We start from the raw sequence: 10,097 nt of genomic DNA on the forward strand, positions 1-10,097 counted from the left end.
AAGATTGAAACGCTTCCAGCGGCTGCGAAACTTTGGAAATTTTTGAACTAAGATCACTTAAACGACCTCGCTACACTGAAGAAAGCTGACGGAAGCTTTATGAAAAGACTGGAGGATATGGGATAGATATTGCTGAACACTAATATTCTAGGCTGTGGCGTTAATATTGAGACTAGGGAAACCATCGAAAATATTTGTTTCCGGCTGGTTACATAAAGATAACTCTTCACAGTCAAAAAAAAAAAGGGCTATCTCTACTTTTAGCCCATTTAAATCAGTTGGTATTGACTGTATACAACTGTGTTTTCTTCAAAAAGGCCTTGATATATTAGCACTGATAGTAATAAAAATGTTAAGTCTTGAATTAGTTTTAATACATGACACCCAAACGTTGTACGAGGGCTAGGGCTAGGTAGCAATGCAACATTCAGATCAATTGAGGAAGGAATGGTCAGGAAAGGAGTACATTGACTGATCACAACATTGATTCTTAATATGCTAGAGATAAGAATGAAAATATTTAGAATGATAGTAAAGACATTAACTGCCGGGTCAACGAAACGATGCTCTGAAGGAAGCGTTCGATCGCCACTCCTTGGTCCTTGACGAGCGCTTACAGACTCTTGATGGCCGCGGATACGAAGTTCAGGGCTTTGCGGATGATCTGGTTATTATGGATAGAGACAATTTTGTCAATACCGATAGGATGCTACTAGCTTTTGACGTTACTCAAGATTGGTGCTACAAGAAAGAAGTCTCGATTAATTCGAATAAAACAAACGAAATACCTCTGAAATATCTAGGAGCAGTTCTAGATAAAATTCTTGCTTGGAAAATCCATTTATTATATAGATATAACTGGCGAAGCCCTAAGGACAACTTTTGCGTGCCAAGGACTGTATGGTAAAGCATACGCCCAAAGGTAGTTCGGACGAAGGTTAAGATGACCCTTTATAAAATTCATCCAGCATCCTGTCTAAGCGTAATGGAAACAATGTGAACGTGCCCCACAGAAGCCCAAGCAACGCTTACTGGACTCACTCCATTAGATCTTACGGTTAAAAGGACTACAACCAGCACTAAAGCTTCGTCATTTATGTGATCTAAAAGGTCAATGTAACATATCACATAAAGATTCTGGATAAAGTCTGGAATTTTTCGTGCCTTTAGACCTTTGATGAGTAGAAAACTAGCTTTCTCGAGGAAATTTGAAGAGATCATCAGTGACCGACCAACTTGGAGATATGACAAGAATTATCTTAAAACAGGATTCAAAACTATAGTATATTGATGGGTCCAAAATGGAAGATGGCAGTGCAGGAACAGGAATTATGGGACCGAAATTCTACAAAGCAATCGCAATGGGGAAAACCGCTTCCATTTTATAGGAAGAGGTTCATGCCTTAGAGCTATGTGCGAGAGAATGCCTACGTGGGGGCACCTAAAGTAACAAAATATGCATTCTTTATGCAGCTCTAAAATCTTTAGTAAACTCTTCATTCCAATCAAAGTTGGTGTGCAATTCATAAGCGTTTTTATGAATAATAATTTTATTTTACTTTGCTATTGGACACGTTCTCTATACTCTTTTATTAAAACCGAAAAAATTATACACTTTTTTAGAATTTTTTTGTTTTATCTTTATTTTATTCAATTTCTAAAAATACAATATAATATAGGTTTATCCGCACCCACGTGTGCTTCCGTCGAGATCAAAATTTTAAGAGAGCGAATCAAACCAACGAAGTTTACTTGAAACCAAAAAACATATATCAAAATTACTTATTTTTAGTGTAACAATATAAGCAATAAAAGCAGTAAAAGTAAGAATTATAACCGTAATTAGATTAATAAAATTAAAACATATTAACAGTATGATATAAAGATAAATTATAATATATATATTATTTATATAATAAAGTAATTATAATAATAGATTTCAAATGCTCCAACAGTTGGTGTGGGAATACTTTCAATTTTTTAATACCCTAGCATCGAGGAACTATGTTACTGAAATAGCAGGCTCCCTCGCAAAGAAAGGAGAGTACATGCTCTACTCATCTCATTAGTCCAGAGCCCTTCTGCGGGGTAGCAAATAGCTTCACAAATAACTTATTTTGTGAACGGGAGAAACGAAATTGACTGGAATACTGGCGCACAGGCATTCGCAGTCAAGAAGATTCATTGATCTTGAACGCATTAAAGTTGGACTATCCTAAACCTTAGCACAAACAATATTAAGCTCTACGCTGAACTTGAATAATATAGGTGCGGTAGAAAGTAATTCCTGTCGACGCTGTCATGAGGAGAAGGAAACATCAGAACATGTTCTGTGGAACTGCCCAGCGATATCAAGATCGATAAATTACAACACCCAGGTAATGTTTTCTATTGAATGGACGCATCATTTGTATATGTATATAGATTTTGTATCAAAATAGAAGTAAAATAAATAGAACTCAGTAAAATAAATTTTACTTTATTTTTAAATAGTTTGTTGTAACTTGCCTAAATTTTTCAATTTAATCAAAAAAGCAGGTCAAAATAAAATCAAAATTTTTTAAATAAAAAAAATTTTCTGATAAATATATTCCCGATGATTTAAAGAAAAGACTTTTTAGTTTGTTTGCAAAAGAAATTGTTAAAAATAACTAACTCCCGTCTTTGACATAAGGAAAGATGGACAAACTGGAACGTTTTTCGAATTATGAAACCTGCTTCAGTGACTCAGAAGACACGTTACTCGAATCTAGCGATATATCTACGGATGATATTGAAATGATTCTTTCACGCGACTTAGATCCCGAAGTTAAAATACTTATAAAAGCATTCTATAATTATTTCGAAAACATGTCACAAGAAAATAATCAGGTCGAATCGGCGACACGTCAACTGCTGCAAAACATGTTGCACGATAACGATGTTGCTCAACAAATTATAAGCGGAATAGCATATTTACAAAACAAGCCACTATTACTTCAATACTTTCTTACCAATGTGATTGAATTCATTAAAATTGTATGGAAAATAGCGCTAAAAAACTCAGCACCAGCCATTTCAGCAAAAGTTAGAACTAAATCTGAAACAACTTGTGATGTGACTGCAGTAGTTACCGTAAAAACCATGGATCCAGAGACTGAAAATGTAGTTGCGAAGTGTCTCGTACCAGCTTATAATATGGGCAAAAAGCAAATTGTTATTTTAATTGAAGATTTTATAGAACATCTTGAAGAGAGCACCCAGTCCAACCAGTTTGAGATTCCAATTACTCCAGAGCTAGAGGCAAACTGCAACGATGACGAGGTTATTAGATTCATCGTACGTGAAATTCCGTACTTAAAAGACAAACCTACGTTGAGGGAATACTTTCAGAATCACATTGAGTTTTTTGTTAAAATATTAAGTGGTGCAAGAGATGTGGAAGTATTAGTGGAAGCTGAAAACGACCAAGCAAATTTGCTACAAAAAACAGTGCGAAACGGTCAAACGTCAAACGATACTAAAGGTACAACAAAATTTCAACTGCTGTATCGAATAATATTTAACCAATTTATTTCATTTCAGAAGATCATAGTCCTGATTTAGCTAAATCGAATACTTCTTCTAAAAATGCTTCTGCCGAATGTCAAAAAATCCAAAACATAGAATTCGCTTTAGAGTTGTTATCTTCCATTGGGTTCACAGATCGCGAAGAAAACCTAATGGTTTTACAAAATTCTGGTAGCGTTTCGGTGGCAGCAATTCGTCTTTGTGAGATCCACAAAAATGCTTTTGCTATTCCGTAGTGAAAAATTTTTATTTGAATGATTGCTTTTAATAAAAGACGTGAACAAAATCATCTAGAAAAAATTATAAATATATTGGTGGTGTTGTAAATCTTCCAAAATCGACAAATTGTTGCTTTCTTACATAATTCGTTTCAATATATTTTGCATTCAAATTAAAATATTTTTTTCTATAATACCGTATATATAGCAATAAAATACATTTATAAAATTGTATTTATAAATTTCAAAGAATTTTTTTGTATTAAAGAGTTGCCGAAAATGGACCATTTTAGAGTAGCCAATTAAAAAATGTACTTTTAGCCGAAAGAAGAGTACTTCGAAAGTTTTATCCATTAAAAAGCACTTTGCCCAAAAAAGCACTAAACGTTTGTTGGTACTCAATTTGTTATTACGATAAGAGTAAGAAGTTGCAGCACTAGTATTCTCTCTCTCTAACCGAGAATAAAATTGGACTGTTATCACCTTATATAGAAAAATGACATATCTTCTTAAACGATCCTATTCTAAAAGAGTGGTAGGCAATTTATCTCAACAAGTAGTTAGTAACTTTGATATCATCTGAGGTTATAGTCAAAGACTATGGATTTTGGGTTTTGAAGCCATCAGTTCGTCATGAGACTTGTGATTTCATACAAAGAGTGCCCTGAAGAAATTGAGTTTTTTGGCAAAATGGAATTTCATATTCAAGCAATGTATCCTTTTGTAGATGGCTCTGTCATAACTGTTCTATAGCTAATTATTGGACTGACAAATAGCTCAGCTACTGTATACATAAAATAAACACTTGTTCTACTTATATTGTAATTTGACTTACTTTATTCGGCAAACTTCTGACAAATCTTCTTCTTGGCAACAATCATTATTAAACATTATAATTATTCGTAGCAATGGTTTTTATAACCTTACTTTGAGACAAGTTTTTTAATAGAAGAAAAAAGTGCAGAGATCGAAACAAATTATAACTTGATGGTGCAATGTAAAAATTATACCACAGGGGTATTCACTCTCTACTTTAAACTCAAATGCTCAATCTCAATCTTCCCATACCTAAACCCATGTATTTATGCTGTGAACAAAACAAAAATAGGGAAAACAGCTGTTTTGATATCTGTTGCTTCTCATTTTTAAATTTGAATCACCTTTCGCTAGTACTTTGTTAAAATGTATAAATTTTAATCGTTTAAAATTTTCTAATTATCAGATAAAAATTAATTTTATATATTAAATATAAATATAGGTATGTATATTAAAATATTCTGGACCAAGAGCCTGATGAAGACATGGTAGCCTCCTCTAGTGATGAAATCGGCTTAATCATCTCAAGCTTGAATATAAGATCTGCACCAGGGTACGATAAAATTAACAACAGATGCTTACGTAACCAACCGGAAGATGCGATCTATCACATCGCAAAAATAATCAACTGTATGTTTAAGCTAGGCGAATATCCTTAAACCTGAACACAGGCCACAGTTGTAGTCTTCCCTAAACCCGGCAAGGACCCGAAGTTTCCGCAGAACTGGCGCTCCATAAGCTCACTGTCAGCTCTACGTAAGTTGGCTGAGAGAGTGATTCTAAACGTACTTAAAACTTCGGTGAACTCGCTGAATATTCTCCCTGACAAACAATTTGGTTTTAGAAAACACATCTCCACAGAATTGCAACTGGTGCGAACGGCTCAGATGATACAGTCAGCCCTAAGGAGAAAAGAATCAACAGGTATGACATTTGACATCGCCAAGGCATTTGACAAGGCCTGGCACGACGGCCTGATAGTTAAAATGTCTCGTTTTGATATCCCAGTCGGGCTAATCAAAATCCTTGGCAGCTTCGTGCGCGAGAGGTTGTTTTGTGTAAGAATCAACAGTACCATCTCGTCAGTGTGAAGAATAGAAGCCGATGTTCCTCAAGGAACTCCATTCTTCCCCTTATTGTACAACATCTTCACGTCTGACATCCCAATGCTAAGTCCCTCGATGCTATCCTTATACGCAGATGACATTTGCTTGTTATATTCCGATAAACTTGCCAGATATGTGACCAATACGCTACGGGAGCATCCTGGAGTTCTCATCCTGGAGTTCTCATCCTGGAGTTCTTCCAGAAATGGAATATAAAAATTAACAATAAGAAAACTAAAGTCTATTTATTACTCGTAACCACAGGCAACATCCACCAAGAATGAAAGTTGGTAAGATTGTGATTAATTGGGTGGACAGCATTAAATACTTAGGGATCACGTTTGATAAGCGATTCGCTTGGCACAAGCACATATAAGTTAAAAGAAGTAGTTGCGCAAAAACACTGCACTGCTTACAACCACTTTTCAAACACAACAACCTTAGCGCGAAAAACAGAAATCTGATCTATAGCCAGACAATTAGACCAGCACTACTTTATGGGTGTGTTGCGTATAGCAAAGCTGCCGACTCTACTATCCAAAAACTACAAGTTGCTCAAAGTCAGGCTCACCGAAGACTCTTCAAAGAGCCATGGTACATCCGCACAAATGACATGCTAAGAGACCTTAGAATAGAGCCGATCAAAAAATACATAAGGTACAGAGCCATAAAGTTATATGCGAAAACTGATAGGCTGTCCTACTTAGCATTATTTAATCTCAGAGTAATCACTAACCACACGGGGCGGTACGCAGATCTTAGATCAATCATTGAATAATAACGAAGATTATGAGGGATACTCAAATTAATCAGTGAGATGGATGGGACTCTGCAGAAACCCCCCAGCCATCATAGAGTAAAAGTGCCCAGATGCAGTAACTCAAAAAAGGCTCAACATAAGACATAAAACGTTTATTGTGTATTATATATTTAGTTTCGCATATTATTGATTGCCGAATCTTAAAATGTACAAAAATTTGCTCTTCGACTCTCTTTCATTTGTTCTTTAAATAGCTTCATCTTGCATAAGCTTATTTGATTTTCCGTCTTTGTAATGTACATAATCCACATATTCCATATCATCATATGAGGGTCCTGAAATTTTGTGCAATATGTAACAAACAGGGAGCCAATTTGAACAAAGTTTGTGACTTGTAACATTCTAAATATGGATTCTTACCTCTTACCTCTTACCGAAGTAGTCAGACATTCAAGCAATGTCAGTTTCGAATTAAGATTTACATTAAGACCGAAAAGTTTTCGGAAATTCTCATTTAAAATTCGCGCGCTGTATATTTTTCGATATTTTAAGTTTATGTAGTTTGGCAGCAATTAAGGAAAATTACTATGCCAAAAATGAGCGCGATCTGTCAGACAGTTCGTTTACGGCAGCTGTTGAAACCAGTTCACCTCAGTAGTGCGTTGCGGAAAAAACAATGGAAAAAAATATTGAACAAAGAGTTTGCATCAAATTTTGTGTTTCGAACGAAATTTCGTGTGCAGAATCGTTGCGAATGCTACAAAAGGCTTATGGGAAATCAGTTTTATCGAAAACTCAAGTTTATGAGTGGTACAAAGCCTTTCAGGACGTCGTACGAGCCGGAAAGACATTTCGCAACGCACTACTGAGGTGAACTGGTTTCAACAGCTGCCGTAAACGAACTGTCTGACAGATCGCGCTCATTTTTGGCATAGTAATTAAGGAAAGTGCTGCCAAACTACATAAACTTAAAATATCGAAAAATATACAGCGCGCGAATTTTAAATGAGAATTTCCGAAAACTTTTCAGTCTTAATGTATATGTTCCATGATATACATTTTCTTTACAGTTACTGACGATGAAACTCAACGTGCCTGGAAAAATGTTCAGTTATCACTCGCAGGAAATGATAACAAATAAAATCTATTGTCTTCTATACATTACCCGATAATATCCTTAAAGGAAGCATTAAAATAAGATAATGTATTGATACAGTTAAATTTAAACTGAACAACTATATTATCTTAAATCAAAGAGTCAACTTTTATTTGTTATCAACAATTCAATTCATAATTATAATATAAACGTCTATTAACATACGCTAATATATTATATATATTATATTATGTATATAATATATTATATAATATATTATTATAAAAAAAATTTAATATAAAATTCTGTTTGTGTATTATTTATACATAGCCTACATTAAATATGTCAACAATATATAAAATCAAAAAAGTTTTAGTTAATTTTAAGTTTAAAAGCATATACCTTCTGCTCAAATAGTATCAAAAAGGATTTTATTGTTTGTTAACTACTCCTTTTTAAAAATCTTCCTCGCGACTTTTTCCTGTTCCCGAAACTCAAATTGCCCCTTCGTGGTAAGCGTTTTGAGTCGATTGAATCGGTAAAAGAGAATTCGCCGAAGGAACAAAAAGCCATACCTGCACGGGCCTTCGACTACTGTATGGAAGATTGGGTTAAGCGTTGGCATATGTGTATCGCTTCAGAAGGAGCATATTTTGAAGGAGATAAAATAAATTTGAAATAAAATTTAAATTTGTGTATTTTATTTTATATTTTAAAAAATTTAATTTTGCAGGGAATATTTTTAATGTAAAATAAGGCCATTCTGAAAATTTCACCATAAAATTCCAAGTTTGAATTTGCCTGGTACTTAATGGGTTAAGCAAAAATTGATGAATTGACATACCATAAGATTGTGGCTGTACTCGTATTCTTTTAAAAATGAAATAGAAATAGTCACACAAACAAAATACCACGTGTTGAAAAGAAATAACACAATTTTATTGTGAATGCATTCAATTTTGACAACTCATTTTTTGCGTTGCATTAAATGTGTGAAGTTCACGAAGTTGACGAAGTTGACGTGGTTTTATCTCATACAAGAAAACATAATCCTAAGCATAAATATGTCTAAAAGTTCAGAGTGTTTCAGTAAATATCGTGATCAACAGTTTATGGTATGTTGAGTTTTTATTGGAAAGTCGTTATAAATTGCATTATAACATTATAATTTGTTTGTAAAGGGATCACGGGCGGAACAAGAACGCGCACTTCGAGAATCCAAAACCTTATATGTTGGAAACTTGTCTTTCTACACAACAGAGGGTCAAATATATGAATTATTTTCGCGTTGTGGAGACATAAAGAATTTAATCATGGGATTAGATAAATTTAAGAAAACTCCCTGTGGTTTTTGTTTCATTGAGTATTACTTGCGTTCAGAAGCTGAAGATGCTCTGAGGTAACTTAACTTTCACAATATAAACGCTTAAGTTAAGCACAATAATTTATTGTTATTTATTTACTTTTTAAGATATTTGAACAATACCAGCCTGGATGAGAGAATCATTAGAATTGATTGGGACGCTGGATTTGTTGAAGGTCGTCAATATGGTAGAGGTAGGACTGGTGGTCAAGTGCGCGATGAATTCCGCACTGATTATGATGCTGATCGTGGGGGTTTTGGAAAGTTGATGTCTCAAACACCTGTCCCAGACATATTTAATCATTAAGAATTAAAAATGTATTGTAAAGTACTTAAGTTTGTCTAAGACAAAATCTTTTTCACAAATAAAATGCAAAACTCACTTGTAAACTAAGAGCTATTGATTTTCGCTCAAATCAATTTAATCAATTGATTTTTAATTTAAATTTAAAAATAAGTCAAGTTTGTTTTTACAGCAAACTTCTTTACATAGCTAAAGCTTAACAATATATGTATTGATAATGTAGATAACTTCATTATAGTTATGTAATATAAAATATGTATATATTAGTTATATAAAAAGTATATGAAAACGTTGTCTTTTGTCTGTGCGCCATTGCGTTACCATTGCGTTACCATTGCGTTACCATTGCGTTAATATGGGTCATTCTTTTACAAATTGGACGTATTTTGACCCCATCAAGATTTCATTTTGAATTTAATATTCATTTAATTTGGAAATCAAAAATAAACGTTATTGTGTCATTTTTTGTGTAAAATTGATTTAATGGTATTATGGTGCGTATGGGTGACCAGTTGGACGCCTGATAAATTATTTTTTTTAATTACTTCTAAAAGCAGTGCCACACTGGAAATATTTATTTTTTAAGTAGAATTTATTGGTTGATCTGAATCAAAATTAAAAAAGAAAAACTTGTGTGAGATATTTCTCTTTTCTTTTTTTTTACTGAAAAATCATTTGTGTGTGTTTGATGTGATGTGAAGGATAAATTAATTTTTTAAAAGTACTCCCAAAGACAAGATCTTGAATGTCTTGAAATTTTTTTCGTCTTGAAGTTTTACGTGAAATTTTATTACTAATCAAAATCAAAAAGTATCTAAAAAGTATCTAAGAATATTTGTAGTATATTCTTTGAAAATTCATTGAATGGAAGTGTAGTACGTATGT

The 10,097-nt window shown here is 33.6% G+C and overlaps 2 protein-coding genes across 3 annotated transcripts; both read left to right on the plus strand.

The window, feature by feature from the left end:
• The first annotated feature begins 2,574 nt into the window (after positions 1–2,574).
• On the plus strand, positions 2,575–3,856 carry LOC119689547. 2 transcript variants are annotated; one of them, XM_038104396.1, is made up of 2 exons: positions 2,575–3,505; positions 3,565–3,856. In XM_038104396.1, the coding sequence occupies exons 1-2, from the start codon at positions 2,680–2,682 to the stop codon at positions 3,783–3,785; spliced, it is 1,047 nt and encodes a 348-aa protein (XP_037960324.1). In that variant the 5' UTR covers positions 2,575–2,679; the 3' UTR covers positions 3,786–3,856. The 2 variants fall into 2 exon arrangements, with proteins under 2 accessions (XP_037960324.1, XP_037960325.1); XM_038104397.1 differs by having other exon boundaries at positions 3,568–3,856.
• Positions 3,857–8,324: 4,468 nt separating this feature from the next.
• LOC119689334 (nuclear cap-binding protein subunit 2-like) lies at positions 8,325–9,285 on the plus strand. Its single transcript, XM_038104141.1, has 3 exons — positions 8,325–8,660; positions 8,727–8,944; positions 9,017–9,285. Exons 1-3 carry the CDS (start codon positions 8,493–8,495, stop codon positions 9,213–9,215), a joined length of 585 nt encoding a protein of 194 aa, XP_037960069.1. The 5' UTR covers positions 8,325–8,492; the 3' UTR covers positions 9,216–9,285.
• Positions 9,286–10,097: the final 812 nt, after the last annotated feature.

The sequence above is a fragment of the Teleopsis dalmanni genome, chromosome X (assembly GCF_002237135.1).
Source record: "Teleopsis dalmanni isolate 2A chromosome X, ASM223713v2, whole genome shotgun sequence".
NCBI lineage: Eukaryota > Metazoa > Arthropoda > Insecta > Diptera > Diopsidae > Teleopsis > Teleopsis dalmanni.

What these genes read in the sequence shown, in the direction of transcription:
- LOC119689547 (XM_038104396.1), top strand. Translation starts at nt 2,680, where the DNA reads ATGGACAAACTGGAACGTTTTTCGAATTATGAAACCTGCTTCAGTGAC. An exon ending in AACGTCAAACGATACTAAAG is followed by an intron (nt 3,506 to 3,564) that starts GTACAACAAAAT and finishes ATTTCATTTCAG; the next exon opens with AAGATCATAGTCCTGATTTA.
- LOC119689334 (XM_038104141.1), top strand. Translation starts at nt 8,493, where the DNA reads ATGCATTCAATTTTGACAACTCATTTTTTGCGTTGCATTAAATGTGTG. An exon ending in ATCGTGATCAACAGTTTATG is followed by an intron (nt 8,661 to 8,726) that starts GTATGTTGAGTT and finishes TTGTTTGTAAAG; the next exon opens with GGATCACGGGCGGAACAAGA. An exon ending in GAAGCTGAAGATGCTCTGAG is followed by an intron (nt 8,945 to 9,016) that starts GTAACTTAACTT and finishes TTACTTTTTAAG; the next exon opens with ATATTTGAACAATACCAGCC.